The 18,507-nt window shown below is 40.5% G+C and overlaps 1 protein-coding gene across 1 annotated transcript in view; it reads right to left on the reverse strand.

The window, feature by feature from the left end:
• Positions 1-334: 334 nt before the first annotated feature.
• The window catches only part of SRD5A2 (steroid 5 alpha-reductase 2), a 40,180-nt gene continuing 22,007 nt past the window's right edge, over positions 335-18,507 (reverse strand). Inside the window, exons 2-5 of the mRNA XM_055327467.1 lie at positions 11,638-11,801; positions 6,989-7,090; positions 4,664-4,814; positions 335-1,992 (exon numbers count right to left, since the gene is read on the reverse strand). Coding sequence (XP_055183442.1) covers positions 1,926-1,992; positions 4,664-4,814; positions 6,989-7,090; positions 11,638-11,801 — 484 coding nt within the window. The 3' untranslated portion in view covers positions 335-1,925. The remainder of the gene's footprint in view (positions 1,993-4,663; positions 4,815-6,988; positions 7,091-11,637; positions 11,802-18,507) is intronic.

Consider the following 18,507-nt stretch of genomic DNA (forward strand, 5'->3'; position numbering starts at 1 on the left):
GCTAAACCACTGCGCCACCAGGGCTGCCCAAGATTTATTTCACTCAGAATTTTTTCCCATCTTTCCTGAACATCGGGGGTGACATCTAGCCTTAGCACATCCTCCAGTACCTTCCCTGCACCTTCTTACAGTTCTGAACCGTGGCTGAAAAACCCTATGAGTTATATTTCTCTTTTGTTTTCAACTCAGAGCCCCTGATTTCAAGTTGATAAATGAAGAGAGATAAGCAAAAAAGGAAGCTATACTTTTTTAAAGAAGAAAAAAAGTAAAAAGAAGGGTGAACAACAACAGAAAAAAAAATCACATACTTCAACACCTTATAAGCATCTTCATGAGCCCAGGAATCTTTTAATTCAAACAAAATTACTTAACATCCATGATTTGAGAGGCATTTAATAAACATAAAAACATTTATATGATTACAATTTGTATTTTTCAGTAATATACATCATCCTTGGACCTTTCTACTCTACTATTTCTTATACAGTAAATTCCTCTACTTAGCACCTCACCTGATAAAATTGATGTTCATTTCTCAAAAGGGCTTGCTAAATATTCCTAAGGCTTGCCACAAACCTGGACCAGAGGAAACGATTATTTTCCTACATTCTAATTATGAGTATTCAGCCCCTCCCTCAGCCCAGTGTCTAAGCATCCACACTAGGGTGACCCTTCCACCGAGGCTGCAAATTCTAATGCATACTCGCTGATCAGTCCCCATTCTTAGCAGGCTCTGTGGGCCCACAGCCTCCTACTGTTGCAAGGAAACTGGAATGTAGAGACCTAATTTTGAAATTTTGGAAACATCCAATGTGAAAGAAAGAAAGAAAGAAAGAAAAGAAAGTCAAACTATGTGTGAATCCCTGTCTGAGCAAACAAAACAGGTTTTCTGCTCAGCCCACACCTCTGGTGGCAGCTTTCAGCCTGTGCCCTCAGGAACTTGGAGGACTGATGTTCAGGTTGCCCCTAGGAAGTGTCTTTCTGAGTAGATCCCGAGGACCGCCACGAAGAAATTCCAGAAAAGTTGCCAAGCACTTCCAGAAATGCTTCAGTGTCATTGTAAATGTCATGTCCAGGCGAGCAACTTATGATCTTGCTCAGTCGTTTCCCTTTGATACTCTCTCGTTATTTGGCTATTTCCACAGGTTTCTGAGAATATCAGAGTGGGCAGCGTCTACTGTAAAACACTTTTCTACTCTCTCAGTAGCCAACCAGAGTCATGTCTTTCTCTTTGTGGTCATGAAAACCCAACCTTCAGTAAACCCCACACCAGTTTTCTGGGATATCTGACAGGGATTCTGGAACTTTCAGGAAGCCAGAGGAGCTGAGACAGTGCACAAATATGAAATGGGTTAATGCCTCCTTGTGACTTCGGTAATATGAAGAGAGGGCTCCTCTATTAAAAGTCCACTTGATCATCTCATATCTTTCATAATTAACAGAGGAAAAGAAAAGTGTGACTGGGTTTTAAGGAGTAGACTTACTCGGGGTCCATGCAGCTTCAGAATTTCTGAAGATCTGCTGATTTGTATGGACCTAAGTAAAAAGAGTACCTTTAATAAATTCTCTAAGCACTGCCCTCGACTGAAAACTTTCCCAACTGCAGAGCTGTCAGACACTGATCACCCAAAGAAGAAAATATATAGGGAATTTCTGCACTTTCTAGAAGGAATAGATAGGTTGCAGACAGATGCCTCTGTATGGAGAAGAGCCTTGTGGAAGCTTCAACAGGAGATCAGGAGAGAGACTCTGGGAGAGTAGAGTACAAAATAAGTAGCTGCCTCACAGCATCTCCAGGCCAGCTGTCAAAACACAAGTGGTCTCCAGTTACATATACACGGTGGAGCTTTAAAAGTTACAGGTTCAGCAGCTTGATGGTGTTCAACAGTCGTGTGGGAGCTTTGCTCCTTTTTTATCTGGTTTCTTTAAAAGAGAAATGGAATGAGGGCCTTCCGAGATTTGGGGTAGTCCTCAAACATCTTGAGGTAGAACCTAAAAGACAAGACAGGAATAATTAGAACAAGCAGCAATCAACAGTTATGGTTTGCTGGGTCTGAAATTCTTGTTCCAAACCAACCTACAGTTACTCAGGGCCTCACTCTTGCAGAAGATACCCATTTGTCCACCTCCTTTCTCCCTCCTGCATCCTCTCCTATAAATGTTGAAGCTTCTTATGATGGGAAATAACAAATAATAGCCAGAGGACACTGACAGTGGTTGCACAGCTTTATGGATGTACCTAATGCCACTGAATGGTAGACCGAAAATGGCCGAGACAGAAGATTTTAAGTTATGTGTATTTTACCACAATATAAAAGGGGAAAAGCCAGAAAAAACTGCTCAATGAATTCAATTGGGAAATAAGGGACCAGAGACCCCAAAGACCGTGGGCAAAGTTAATCCTAGAGAACTGGTAATGTTCCCAGGAAAATGTCCCCTCATGAGGCCTGGGAATGCCAAGAAAATATAACCTCATATTCTGGGTTGAATTATGATCCCCCCACCCCCAATATATGATTGAAGTCTTAACCTGGAGGACTTACCTGGAAACAGGGTCATGGCAGATATAATTTAAGGCAAGACAAGGAGTAGGAAAGGCCCTTAATCCAATTTGGCTGAAGGGGACAGGAAACACCAGGACTGAGACAGACAGGGGAAGAGGCCATGTGGAGAGGAAGGCAGACACTGGGGATGGCGCTATAGACCATGGAACACCTCGGATTGCAGGTGCAACCAGAAGCCAAGAAGAGGCAAAGGAAGGATCCTCACCAAGAACCTTCAGAGAGAACGTGGCCCTACATACACTTTGATTTCACACCTCTGCCTCAGGACCTGTGAGAGAATATATTTCTATTGTTTAAGCCACTCAGTTTGTGGTCATCTGCTTTGGCAGGCCTGGAACATTCATATGTGTTGTGAAATGGCTTTCACCTTCAGTGGTCAGGCTGCCCTAGCTAGTTGAAGCTAGTAGCTAAGTTTCTGTTAAAGTACCTTAATTTGAACTGGAGGACAAACAGTAATAGTACGTGACAAGAGGTGGCTGGGTTTGCGTGCTATGATTAGAGAGGTCTGATGAGTAGTTTCTCACAGAGCCTAGTTAGGCCTGTGGAAAGCTGCCCTCTGGCCCTCCCTCCGGAGCAGTCTGACCTAACAGGACAGGGCCAGGCTCCGGATTTTGTTGTCACACCAGCTTGAAACCTCTGGTGGAGATGCTACCCCTCCCCTGAGCACTAGCTGATGCCCTCTCTGCCTCTCTCTCTTTCCGCCCCCAGTGGGCGACAGACTGGGCCTCAAGACAGGAAGGAGAACGTGGACTGTCTTACAGGCTGGAGACTCTGCAGTCTGTCCCCACCAAGTCTAGGCAGTCACGAGGACAGCAACTGTTTCATTCACCTCTGACACATCTGCATGAATTCCACACTGTGGAAAATAACCCATTCTCGGTTTAACCTTCAAAACTACGAAATTAATCATTAGCCCAAATAAAACACCCATGCAGGAGCTAAAGGGGTCCCCCAGGTCCCGGTTCCAAGGCTGTTCCCCCTTTAGTTATCCCTCCCTCTCTCTGTGTCTCTCCAGCTGCAAATGCCATTTTAGAGAAAGGATCTGAAGTTCAAGTTCAAAGCCCAATAACAACTTAGAACAGTTTCCCTTGCAGGGATACCTGCAGATACTGCTTTTGTCCCCACCCAACCCAGCGACAGGGTTTGGGAGGGAGGTGGAAGTTAGTAAGGCTTTAGGCTAGACCTACAGAAGAGAGGCTCTAAACCCCTACAATTCCTGGCATTCCCCAGGTGAGGAGACAGTCCTGAAATCACACCGCATTAGGATTCACTCATCCTACCTTCCCAGGAAGCCAGCAATGACCTTGGCTATGATTTATGGAGGGTTGGGGTAGGGAACAAAAGGGAGTACCAAAATAAGCCCTGGTATTACACAGATTCTAGGAAAATAATCCTGGAGTTTCCAGGGCTCTCCGATTACCTGAACTATTAGCACCAAACCTAGAATTAAAGATAATAGCCGGGGATCCCTGGGTGGCGCAGCGGTTTGGCGCCTGCCTTTGGCCCAGGGCGCGATCCTGGAGACCTGGGATCGAATCCCACATCGGGCTCCCGGTGCATGGAGCCTGCTTCTCCCTCTGCCTGTGTCTCTGCGCCTCTCTCTCTCTCTGTATGACTATCGTAAATTAAAAAAAAAAAAAAAACAAAGATAATAGCCATACTAGACTAGACCAGGGGCTAGGCTTTTCCCTCGTAGTACTGTCTCCTGGCTGACCTCAGGATTATCTGTGAAGCAGTGGAAAGTGCTGCCCATGGAACACACTTTGAGAAATCTGGCAGAAGTGTCACCCAGCTAAATCCCAAGTTCAGTGAAAGCCTTCTTTGGTAAGGTGGCAGGTGGCTTCCCAAGTCACCTCAGGCACGCCTCTCCCTACATGGGTTTTGTTTTGCTCATAGGAAAAAAAATGTTTATAATACTGATACCCAGCTAAATCCCAAGTTCAGTGAAAGCCCAGGAAGTCAGAATTTACCAGTGTGGATTACTATATCAACCTTCCCTTATAAAAATACATGTCTTAGGTTTCCATATCTGACTCCAAGAGCTAAAAGACTGAAGAAAAAAGCTACTTGACTGCTGCCATCCTAATTGGAAAGTTTACCTATGGTGGTGAAAAGCTCGCAGACCCAGGAAGCAAAGTGAGAAAAACGCAAATGCAAGTGCTGGGAGGGACCAAGTAGCCAGGGCATAGCCGATCCATTCAATGATCTCACCAAGGAAATTGGCTCCAGAAACATATGTAAACAAGCCACCTGTGTGCAAAAGAATGAAAAAGTCAATTTTCGGAACTGGATCACTGCCACATTAAAACTCCTCTGTTTTGTTCCAAAATACATAAAGGCAGTTATGACAAATAACTCTTGGGGAAAATGGAAAAAGTGACAACAGCCTGTTGCCCTCAGAACATCCTGGAATCATGAGTAGCCCCCACTGCTGCTTGACGGGCTCCAGCCAATCTCTAGCAACTGCTGTACCACTGGCTCCGGACAAGTCCAAGATGAGGGGCAGTAGACCTGATTTTGGTTTTGTTCTATTAAATAATGTTTCCAAGCCATCCCTCACCTTCTCATTTCTCCCCTGGACACCCATACAGCCTATTTCATGTTGGCACTCAGACAAAACGAAAAACACACTATGTAGCAATAATAAATATCTGAGTTGATGCTAGAAGTTATAAGATTTTCCTTTGCCATTTGCCCTCCCACCCCTGCAAAGGAGTGTGTATACTCTGTTCAACTTTAAAGAAGTGAGTGGGAGCTGTGAGGGCTGGTGAGGTCTGCTTCTGCTGATTTTCAAGATTTACTTTTCTATCGAAACATATATGTCTGATATCAAACCTATAAGTAAAAATCAACATATTTCCAATGATAGTAAATATATCCACTTTCTGCCCCACATTCAACTAAATTATTTCTTTCCATACTTATATAAAGAATATGTTGTTTTTAAATCATTCTGTAACCTATCTTAATAGTTGGAAATTAACTTTGACAATCTAGCTTTTAAGAGAATTTTAAGAGAATTCTCCACTCTTTTTTGTTTAGCTAGTTATTGAGTGAATATTTAAAATCCCAAAGCCCCTTAAAGTTATATTCCTTAAAGATGACACTGCCTCAGCAGTTCTAGACCTGTGATTTGCCAGGCCCTGGGAGAAACCACTGAACTCCCGCAGAGGGTCTATAAATTGCCTGTGGTATATGGGTCTATAATTGCAAATGGTATATCTTAATATATGCTATTATTTTTGGTTGATGTAGACACCAAGAGGATGTCAGCAACATTTAAATTCATTTAAATGTGTTACTGAGTTCATTGTAGCTCTGCTTTATTAATAAATGAATACTAATACCATATTGTAATTTAGGAACAATTTTGATGCAAATAATAGGTTCTATTTACATCAAAAAGGAGGAGAGCCATTAGCCTACACAAATACCACCTAAAATAGCAAAGGATTACTTGGACTAATTCACTCTCACCTCATGTTTGTCAACCTCACACCCTGGTTTCCTGGGAACAGTTAGGGTTTCAAATATGTAGTTATGGCAGGAAATATACACAGAACTGCCTGAGTACTCACTAGATAAATCCAGGTCAACTGGAGAAGACAAGTCATACACAAATCAGCTTTATTGGCTAACTCGAGAAGGACTAACACTCTGCACACATGATGCTTAATTTTCTTTGTTAACCTGACTGGGCTATAGTATGCCTTAGATATTTGATGAAACATTATTTCTGGGTATGTCCATGAAGGCGTTCCTGGATAAGATTAATATGTGAATCTACTCCTTGACTGAGACAGATTACCCTCCCTGAAGTGGGTGGGCCTCATCCAATCCACTAAAGGCCTAGATAGAACAAAGAAGCCAGGTAAAGGATAATTCACTCTCTCTGCCGGACTGTCTTCAAGCTGGGACATCAGTCTTCTCCTGCACACAGACTAGAACTTATACCACCCACTCACTCCCCTGGGTCTTGCTGATGACAGACCATGGGATTTCTCAGCTTCCATAATCATGTGAGCCAACTCCTCAGAATAAATCTCTTTATGAATCCGTATCTGTGTCTGTATCTATAGCCTATTGGTTCTGTTTCTCTGGAGAAGCCTAATACAGCACATGATAACCTTACCTACTGTAACGAGGTGGCAGTCTATTTCCACCTTACCCCAAACCTCGCACTTCCCCATTTTTAAGGCATTATGATGTCACAACCTCCTAAGGGTGGCTCTATCTTCCTTGAACTTCTAGGTTCAGATCAGAAACGCAAAGGTATCGTGGGGTGAGAAGGGATATGAAGGAGAAGTCAGGGGCAAATTGGGATATACTGTATCATTTTTGCCCCCTCTCCATTTACTATTTATAACATAATCTAGGACAGGCTCTCAAGGAAGTGGAAATCTGAAGGGCAGAGGAGATATTACCTTGTGGAATCCTGTAGATGACTTCTCCAGGCTTCCTGAGCTGGCGCAATATATAGTCACTATGAATGTTGATTCCCATTCCCAAAATAAATAAGAAGATACCTTGGCAAAGAAGACAGAGGGAAGAAGTTAAAAATATATCCGGGTTTTGGTGCTTTTTTCTCACAAGCTAAGTTTTTTTTTTCTAAAAATAAAGAGAAGTGCATTTTATTTCAAATTCTGAGAATGCTACGAATATATAACAAAGGGTGACCAATTAGCCATTGTCCCAAATTTGGGTAGAGAGGCCACAGTGTTTCATAGACCAAAAGACTGACAATATACAGTGTCACATGATGGAGGTAGGTGGGAGAAAAGAGAAAGGGACTAACACCATTGTCCAATACTTGAATGAATGAATGAACGAACGAACGAACAAATAAATAAATAAATAAATAGCAAACTTTTGGTTCATTCATAAATAATTAAATTGTGGTTGGCAAACTCAACTGCTAATTCTAAACCCTTCTCCTTTGCTTCCCCCACTAAAGAGGCTGGAAGTCTGAAAAGTGGTCATGTGACCTATTTCTGCCACAAGGATATAAAGAGAAATGAATGTTCTTGGGGTTTCCTTGGAAATTGTTTTGCTTTTCTGAAAAAAGGGCGGATGGGACCAGTGTCTCTACTTCCTCCCTCCTCTTTCATTGCCAGATGCGATGCCTTGAGCTATAGTAATGGTCTTGCTTGCAATCACGAAGTGATATGATTAGGATGACAGGTAAACATGTTAAGACCAGTGGAACAGGAAGTATAGAAAGTTCCTGGGAACTTAATATCTGTAAGCAATTAAAGGAATCCAGAAGCTGTCTACCTTTGGACATCTTGTTATATAAGAAATATAAAATTCTTATTTAAGTCACCATGAACTGGTTTTCTGTGACTCACTGCTGAGAGCATTCCCAATTAATATACTCATTCTCATGAAAGTAACATGAGCCAGATTGGGGAGCTTGGCACCTCGCAAACTGGTTTCCACCACTGCCAGTTCATACACACATTCTTGTTCTTCCATTCATTGGTTCAGAAAGAAGCCCTGGTCTGACGTGAGGAGAACCAGGATTAGGGATGCTAGGGCTTGTACCTCAACGGGCACCTTATAGTCCAGAAACCCTCACTGTTCTGCATAGATGCCCAACTTCACCTCTCAACAATGTTGTTTGTGCTGATCAAAATACAGGAGGCAAAAAGCAAGAAAACTTGAATTAAAAACAGATCTACTCTCACATCATTTGCTGTGATAGGAAAAAAACAATGATTTGCAATCTTGTCTAGTCCAAAGATCATTGGCCGTTTATGGTGACAGATGCTGACTACACTTTTCTTGGTCTGCACTGAATAATATATAGAATTGTTGAATCACTACGTTATGCATCTGAAATTAATATTCAACCATACTTCAATAGTAAATTTTTAAAAATTATTGTTCTGGAAGAAAGGGAAACTGGAGAAAGACCCCAATGGCAGGAGGTTGAAAGAAGGAGGAGAGAGAGCGTGCACCGATGTGGACAAAGTGGAAACCTTGGATTCATTTTCTGTGTGTCCTCAGCAAGTCACTGGCCCTCCCTCAGCCTCAGTTTTCTCATCTGTAAAATGTGGATTTGAATAATACCTATTTCACAAGGATGAGACAAGACTCACTCATGTGTTCATTCATTCATTCATTCAACTAACATTTATGGAGAGCTTACAATAGACCAAGCAATATCCTAAACACCAAGGATACAGTTGTGGGAAAACAGTCAAGGTCTGTCCTCATAGACCTCATATTTTAGCAGAAGAAGACAGAGATGAATTCAAATAATTAAAACATTTTAAATCATCGAATGTCACTGCAAAGCAGAAAATCATAGGATCATGAGATAGAGAGTGAGCTGGGGAGGAGAGGAGGTGTCTCTACTTTAGATGAGGTGGATAGGGAAAACTTTTCTGAAGATTTGACATTTTGTCCTATGATTTGAATAAGAAGAACTCACAGATCTGAGGGAGAGCAATCTAGTATAGGAATTAGCAGGTGCAAAGGCCCTAAGGCTAGAATAGGTTTACTACATCTAAAAATGGAAGGAAGGCTGGTGCAGTTGAAACTTTTAGAGGAAAAAGTGAGAAAATGTGGACAGAATGATAACTACAAAAACACACTAAGCATTACAAGCCTTGGTGAGAAATTTGGATTGGTAAGTGCAAGAGAAAGCTACTGGCATGTCTGAAGCAGGAGAGAAATAGGAACTGATTTCCATTTATGATTGTTATGAAAGAAGTAAATATGTTATGTGGATTAGAAAAAATAAGGAAACCAAGACAGCTTATACCCAACACCCAGAAATCACAACCATTAAGCACCTTAATGCATACTCTTCCAGATTTTCATTCTATGTAATTATCTAAGCCATATTTCAAATTCCCCAGATAGCCTAAAAATGCTTCTTACAGCTAATTTGTGAAAACCAAAGTCCAGGATAGGACCACACCTGGGCATCTGGTCATTATCTCTTTTCAGGCCATTTTAATCTTGCCCAAACCCTTTTTTTTAAAAGATTTATTTACTTATTTTGGGGGTGGGGGATGCACATGTGTGCACAGGGTAGGGGGGCAGAGGGAGAGAATCTTCGAGCAGACTCCTCACTGAGTATAGAGCCCAACGCTGGGCTACATCTCATGACCTGTGCAATCATGACCTAAGCCAAAACCAAGAGTCAGATGCTCAACCAACTGAGCCACCCAGGCGTCCAATCCTTACCTTTTAAAAAATTGTTCAGGGCACTGACTTCTTGAAAAGACCAGACAGTTGTACCTCAGAATGTCCCCCTTTCTAGATAAGACTGGCTCACTTTCTGAGAGTGGCATTCAATTTATTTCTTCATTCTCTTTATTTCCTGTAAACTGGCATAAATCATTTCCCATAAATCATTTCCAACAGGAAATGATGTTGAAATGATGTTGAAATGATTCAACATACAGTTAGGTACATTTCTTTGTTTGTTCTCAATGTTAGGGAAGTTTCTTCTATTTAGATTTTTTAAAAAGTTTTATTTATTTCATCTCTACACCCAATCTGGGGCTCAAACTCAGGATCCCAAGAGCAAGAGTTGCTCACTCCACCAACTGAGCCAGCCAGGGTCCCCCATTTAGATTTTTGTTTCTAACTAAATTATAAATTTTCATGATTTAAAGGGCAAAACTATATTGAAAGAAAAGCTCTGCCTCCCATCCCATTCTTTTTCCCCCAGACCCTACATGTCACCTTTTTAAAATTAGTCTCTATATTTAAAAAAAAAAGATTTTATTTATTTATTTGACAGAGAGAGAGAGAGAGAACACAAGCAGGGGGAGTGGCAGAGGGAGAGAAACAGGTTCTGACCTGAGCAGGGAGCCCGATGAGGGCCTCGACTCCAGAACCCTGGGAGCATGACCTGAGCCCCCCAAGCACTCCAATTAGTTTCTTTTTTTTATCAACCCAATATTCCTTTTTCCAGTTTTACACACACACACACACACACACACACACACATACTTCCTTTCATCATTTTTACATGAAAAGTAGCATACTAGATACACTGTTCACACTTTTTTTTTTTTTTTAAATTTAACCACATAGTCTAGAGATGTCTCACAGGAGCACATAAAGATCTTCCTTGGTTTGGTTTGGTTTGTTTCTGTGGCTCCAGAACACTCCACTGTGTGCATGGATCAGCATTCATACAACCAATCCTCCAGTCTTTTGTATTTTCAGACGTTCACTGGGACTGCTGTATGGAGCAAGGACTATATCAAAGGCCAGGGCCAGTGGCAGGAAGCTGTGAAGGTCACTGTGGCAGTCCCAGCAAGAGATCATGATGGTTCGGACCAGGATGATGTCAGAGCAATAAGGGAGAAGGGAGAAGGGAATTCAGTCGGCACATGTTATGGAGCTAGATGCAGCTGTACTAAGCTGATAGGTAAAACTTGATGTGTGATGTAAAAGAGTTAAGAATTAAGGCTAATCCCTGCATTTTGGTTTAAGCCAAAATAATGTGCAAACAATTGAACCTTTCTGACTTGAGTTCCTCTTGCAGATAATAAAAAAGAAAATTCAACAGTGTTTTCTACTATTTTAGATAAAATGGTCAGGAAGTCTCTTCGAGGAGGTACAAATTGATAGAGACCTAAATAAAGTGAGGGACCAACCTCCATGAGTATATGTGGACAGAACATTCTAGAGAGAGGGAACAGTCTGTGTAAAAGCTCTGAGGCAGGACCAGCTTGACTGTTTCAGGCCTAGCAGGAAAGCCACTGAGGCTCCAGCATAGTAATTGGATGAAGGTAGGAAATGGGGTCGGGAAATCAAAGCGGGACCAACAACATTTGGGCGTCACAGGCTCAGGCAGTATAAGGAATTTGTATTTTGTTCCAAGAGTAACAGAAGTGCTCTAGAGGATTCTCAGGTGCCGAGTGACATGTTTTTCAAAGAGCTCTCTGGCTGCTTTATAGAACAAAGACCCAGGTGGCAGGAGGAAAGAGGAGAATGGAATTCACTAGGGGGTTATTGCAGTAGTGTGGGGAAAGGTGATGGGGATTTAGGCTGTGGGAAGTGGTATTCACTGCGGTGTGGGTAAGAAGTGGCCAGGTTTACTTACCCAGGCTAAACCGTACGTCCATGTACCACTCAGCAGGGTACTCAGCACAGTAAATCAGATAGTAGCCTTGGAGAAGTCCATTTCCCGCACAGAAGATAAATCCTCTGACCAGGAATACAACTGGAAAAGGCCTCCCTCTAGTGAGCAATGAGTAAATAAATGTCCTGGAGACAGGAAAGAACGGTCAGGATACAGAGTTTAAAAAAAAAAAAAAATCAAACAATGAGATGAAACAACAGACAACTGCATCAAACCCATTTTAAAAAATAATTTTCCCTTGAATTTATGCAAAAAAGAACATTATTATTCCATTCTAGAGCACTTATGCTATTATTTGTCTTGCTTCATTAAAATCCTTAGTAGTCACCATTTATTACCTTATTTTATTCTCCAACCAGCCTTGAAAGGTAAATTTCATCTCCATTCACTAGTTAATAAATTCAATCCTATGAGCCCAGGATTGGAGCTGAGCTTTATATCAATCTACAAACGAAACCCAGATGACAAAGGAGAAAGAGAGCGCCTGGCTTGCCCCTGCAGCAGTGAGATGACATTTTGATAGCAGCCATTCAATCATACGGCTTTCTATTTGTTGCTCTGATATGATTTAATTACCAATATTGTAGCATTTCCTAGGAAGTGGACCACAGAATCTCTCGAGAAAAGAGATTCCTCTAATTGTTAGGAAGCATGAATCTAAAGGAATCTAGGAAAATGGGATTAAAAATATATAAACAGCCTCAAAATAAGAATTTGCCCAAGATATAATGCTAAATACTAGACATCAACTACATCTTCTTTATCATTTTTCTTCTTTTATGGTACAATATAATAATCATACAGGTGAGTTCATAAACCTATGTGAATAGTTGAATGCATAACTATTAATTAAGCACCTATATAGTCACTAGGCAGGTTAAGAAATAGAACATTCCCTTCACCCTGAAGCCTCCCTCCCTATTCACCACACCACCAACACCCAAGAAGTAACCACCATCCTGATTTTTGTAATAATCTCTTCCTTTTGCTTCTTTACAATTTTACCACATTTGGATGCATCCCTAAAAATGTATTTTGTTTATTTTAATTCCATATTAATGGAGTCATATTCTGATTCTTAGAGTATCTATTAATCTCTTACTTCTATAATTTATCCTATTTCTCAGACTCAAGCATGTTGTTGTATATAAGCTATAGTTCATATATTTTCATTGTTATGTATGAATATTCCCATGTGTTTATCTATTTTATTTTAATGGATTTTGGGTTGCTTCCAAAGTCTTGTAACCACTCAGAGCTGTTTTCCCATTATTTAATGATTTTACATTTTCTGTTTAAACCTTTGATACATCTGGGATTTCTTTTGTTGCAAGAAGTTAGACAAGAATCAAACTCAATATCTTTCCTAATGCTTGTAAATTTATTAAATTTTTTTCTTTCATTGACATGCACTCCCATTGGTATTATATACTACATCATCATAAAAATTGATTCTTTTTCTGGACATTTGATTCTGTTCCATTGATCTGTTTATTGCCAATACTAGACTGTTTTAATAATTATACTTTTAATATATGTCAATACTAGGTGGGGCTACTTTTTTAAGCAAATTTTACTCCCAACGTCGGGTTCTAACTCATGACCCCAAGATCAAGAGCTGCATGCCCTACTGACTGAGCCAGCCAGACCTGGGAGGGTGGGAAAGGGGCTATTCTTATATAATTACTGTTTTTCAGGATTTTCAACTTAGTCTTAATTATTTATTTCTTCATATGAACTTTAAAACTAACTCATGGAACACCCCCTCCCAAATTTTAGAAATACTCTTAAATGTAAAAGTTAATTAAAGTAGTGAAATAGCAAGAGGACCTCCAAGAGCTCACACCTCCATAAAAGCAAAGAAACAACTGGCAAAAAATATATATATCTATCAGAAATATATAAATGTGTATCAGAATATACATATACATGTATATATATGTATACACATATATATTGTATGCATATATACATATATACAGTATACTATATATATGTATGTATGTATCTGATATATATGAAACAACCCAAAAAATGAAACAACCCAAAAAATGAAACAATCCAAACGTCCCTTAGTTGATGAATGGATAAACAAAATGTTGAATATCTGTACACGCACATATTATTACACCACAAGAAGGAATAAAGTAGTGACATATGCAACAACATGGATGAATCTTAAAAACAACACCCTACGCAAAAGAAGCCAGTCACAAAAGTCTATGTCTTATATGACTCCATCCATATAAAGTGTCCTGAATAGGCAAATCCTTAGAGGCAGAAAGTGGAAGGTGGCTGCCAGGGGCTGGGGGTTGAGGGATGGGAAACTGACTGCTACCAGGCACAGGATCTCTTTCCAGGCTGATGAAAGTTTTCCAGAATCAGATAACAGCGAAGGTTGCACAATTTTCTGGATACTAAAAACCACTTAATTCTACTCTTTAGAATGGTATGAGTTTTATGGTATGTGAATTCACCTCATACCTCAATTATACCTCAATATTTAAGCTAATTAAAAGAAAATTCCAGCCATGGTGCACTCTGTGGTTAAGTTGTGGGGCTTCTTCCCCTGACTAGCTGTATGGCCCTGGCACCTAACCTCACTCACTATGTCTATCTCTTCATCCACCCGTCTCGTACGGTTGTGAGGATGAAGTGAGCCAAAATATGCAAAGTTCTTAGAATGGAATAAATAATAAGGGCTCAGTAAATGTACTGTTTTTGATAATAATATGTTTATTAGACATTACCTTTCTATTCAGGTACGAGTGGTCCCTTTGTACTCACTCAGGTCTTTTTTTGTACTCTCAGTACATTTTTAAGTTTCTTCACATAGATTTTGTACAGTTTTTGCTATGTTTCATCCCCAATTTTTAAAATCTCTTTTTGTGTGACTATAAATGGGATTTTCCACTTACCTCTACTAACTGGTTGTTTTACATATAGAAGAAAGCCTTCAATTTTTCTAATATTAATATGTTAATTTTGTTCCCAACCACATCCCAAATTCCTTACTATTTATAATAGTTTTTCAGTTTATTTTCCAAGATGTCCCAGGTATATCAGCATCTGCAAATAATGTTAGATTCCTGTCTTTAAAGGACCCTGGAAGCCTTTTCTCTCTCTCTCTCTCTCTCTCTCTCTCTCTCTCTCTCTCTCCCTTGCTGTCTCTCTCTCTCTCTCTCTCTCTCCTCCTCTTCTTCCTCCTCCTCAAAAAGGTGGGGAGCACCTGTTAAGTGCTCAGTTAAGCTTCCAATTCTAACTATTGATTTTGGCTCAGGTCATGATCTCAGGGTTGTGAGGTCAAGTCCCGCATCAGGCTCTGTGCTCAGTGCAGAGTCTGCTTGAAATTATCTCCCTCTGGCCTTCTCCTGGCTTGTGCTCTTTCTCTCTATCTTTCTCTAAAATAGATCAATAAAGTAAAAAAACAAAAGATTAAGATTTTCAGTGTAAAAGAAAAGGATACAAATATAAAATCAAAGAAAATGTAATGTTAAATTTGAATTGGAAATAGGAATATGAATTCATGACTTTTAATACGGACCCACTCAAAGACCTAGGAGTAATGACACACCAGTAGCAATAAGCACTGGGTCTTCATTTGTAACTAGTCTTCTCCAAAGGAAGCAGGCCACCAAGGAGAAATAGCTCAATCCATGTCAGAGACAGGAAAAGTACAAGGTGAGACATTTTTTGGTGTTGGAAAGTAAGGAAATAATCCAAGATTAAAAGGGGGGGATAGGAAGGGGCCTCCAGGTGGCTCAGTAAGTTAAGCAACTGACTCTTGCTTTTGGCTCAGGTCATGATCTCAGAGTCCTGGGATTGAGCCCCACATCAGGCACCATGCTCAGTGTGGAGTCTGCTTGTCTCTCTCCCTCCTTTCCTCTCCCTATCCACCCCTGCACTCTCTCTCTCATAAATAAATAAAATCTTTAAAAATAAATAAGTAAATAATAAAAAGGGAGGACGGGGGTTGTCAAAATTACATAGGTGCCAACTGGGTATCAAATTTGTGACAAACTGGGTATCAAAAAGAATCATGACAACAGTTGATTGTAAACATCTGTAAACTGCTGGTAAAGGTTAACCTTTACTATCTCGTTAGATTCCTGTAAAAATTAAATATGATTATACAAGGAAAAGTGCCAGACACAGGATAATTTGTTTCTCTTTCCATTCACAACCTATGAAGCCTTGAGGACTGGAAGGTGGCTTTAGTTCCTATAGGGAAAGGGTCCTGGAAGGCTACAGAAAGGCTATTTTTAAAATGGTGTTTGCATCCCAATGTGGCCTTGTCAGTGCCAACAATGCCCCCAAACTGGTCCTTACATGAAACCACAATTCCAAATCAAATTATGTATCTGCCCTACCCCTAACTTCTGGACTTTTCAAGTCTAAGGCACAGGCTAATCCAAAAGAGTGTGTAATAATCAGAACAGGCTCACGGCTACAATAAACAACTCTAAAGTATCAGAGTTTTCAAAAAATAAAAGTTCATTTCTTGCTCATGCCACAGCGCAATGCTGTTCAGGAGAGGTGCTCTGCTCCACAATCAAGCAGGACTCAGACTCTTCCAGGGCAACTTCCTCCTCTGATCTGCAGACAAACAGAGAGAGTGTGGAGAAGTGTGTGCAGGTTTTCCCAAGGGCCAGGCCACAAGCTGGAAATTGAATATATTACTTCCACCCTCACTCCTCTACCCATCCACCCCACCCACGCACCACCAGCTGCAAGGGAGGCTGGGAAACATAGCCTCGCTGGATTTTCCAGCAGGAAAAGGAAAAGAGAGTTGGTGAAACAGAGCACAAGCAATAGGCTCTGGAAAGCCAGGAGCCCTGGAGAACAAATAAAATCCTTCTGATCAGAATGACTATGCTGCTGGAAAGCTGGAAGCATCTCAAAAAAAAAAAATTCAATGTAGAAAGTGATAAGAACAATGAAGAGAAAAGAAAAGAGAGTCAAATAGCCCAAGAGGTTGACAAATGGAGGGTTGCTGGTGAGTCTCACTTTCAGATCGCATATATGCCCTAAGACTCAGTTTCCTTGGTTTGGGACCACTTTGCTTTAATTCCCTCCTCCACTGCTAACGCTTTCATTCTTCTGTGTTTGTTCTGATACAGAGACTGATAAGTACTCTGTAAATACAAAGTTTTCTATCACTGCTAAGTAAATATTCATTTGCGGGGACTCTTATTGGAAAGGGTTAACTGAAATTGCAAATCCAAATTAAACTAAAGAAACAACCTTTAAAATTACACATCTTCCACAGGCCAACTCATATTTAACTAAGTCTTCTTCAAATATAAATGCTATTGCTAAGATTATCAAGCCTATTGAAGACTTTTCACTAAATGAAATTTTAGATTTCATTGTCAATCAAAATAAATTCAAACTCTATATATAAATACAAGCTTCTCATGTGTATATTTACTTGTTATGTGTAGTAACGACTCCTTCCTTTACCCATGTCCCCCTTCACCCACCACCCCATTGTTTTGCTTTCCTTCACAGCAAAACTCCTCCCAAGAATTATCTATACTTGCCAACTCTTTGTCTTCTCCCCTTTCTTCCCTCTCCCACCATAGAAACTGATCTTGGTGAGACCACCAGAAATCTCTACACTTCCAGATCTGAGAGTCAATTTTCAGTTCTCTTCTTATTTAACAAGTTAATCACTCCATTCTTCTGGAAACACCTCCTTCTCTCAGCTCCTAGCACACCACTTTCTCTTGGTTCTTCTTCTACTTTACTGATTTCTTGTCACTTGCCTTTGCTGATTTCTCTGTATCTCCCTAGCCTCTAAATATTGAAGTACACCATGGCTGGGGACTCTTTTCTTTATTTACAAGCCATTGTAGATGTGACCATACTAGACTCATATCTTTAAAAATCATATCCAGAATGACAACTCCCAAATCTATGTCTCCAGACAGGATGTCTGCAGTCCTTGAACTCAGACTTATATAGTCAATGTCCCCCTAGACGTCTAGTTTAAAGGATATCTCAAACTTAAAATATCCAAACCCAAACCCCTGATCCCCCATCCTTCCCCAAAATTGCACCTCTCTAATCTCAGTAAATGGCAAGTTCATTCTTCCAATTGCTCAGACTGAGGACCTTGAACCACTGTTGATTTCTCTCTCTCTCTCTCTCTCTCTCTCTCTCTCTCTCTCTCTCCTCTCTCCGGTTCTCTCTGTCTCTGTCTCTCTCTCATACTCCACATTAAATCTATTGACAGATCTTGTCAGCTCTACCCTCAAAATATTTCCAGGATTTGACTGCTTCTCTCCCAACTCTATCCAACAGAAAGATAACAAGACAGAAAGATAACAAAGTTCCAAAACTTGGGAACTTAACAGCATACTTCTAAATAATTTATGGTTCAAAGAGGAAGCTTCAAATGAAATTAAAAACTATATTGAAGTCAATTAAAATGAAAATTACAGGGATCCCTGGGTGGCGCAGCGGTTTGGCGCCTGCCTTTGGCCCAGGGCGCGGTCCTGGAGACCCGGGATCGAATCCCACGTCGGGCTCCCGGTTCATGGAGCCTGCTTCTCCCTCTGCCTGTGTCTCTGCCTCTCTCTCTCTCTCTCTCTCTCTGTGTGTGACTATCATAAATAAATAAATAAATAATTTAAAAAAATGAAAAATTACAATATTTTAAAATTTGTGGGGCACAGCTAAATCAGTGCTGAGAGGGACGTTTGTTCCACTAAGTGCAACAATAGAAAATAGGAAAGGTTTCAAAGATCCCACCTTAAGAAACTAGGGGAGAAAAGAGAGCATAAAAATCCAAAGAAGGCAGAAGAATGGCAATAATAAAGATAAAAG

This window comes from Nyctereutes procyonoides, unplaced genomic scaffold (assembly GCF_905146905.1).
Source record: "Nyctereutes procyonoides isolate TBG_1078 unplaced genomic scaffold, NYPRO_anot_genome, whole genome shotgun sequence".
Classification (NCBI taxonomy): domain Eukaryota; kingdom Metazoa; phylum Chordata; class Mammalia; order Carnivora; family Canidae; genus Nyctereutes; species Nyctereutes procyonoides.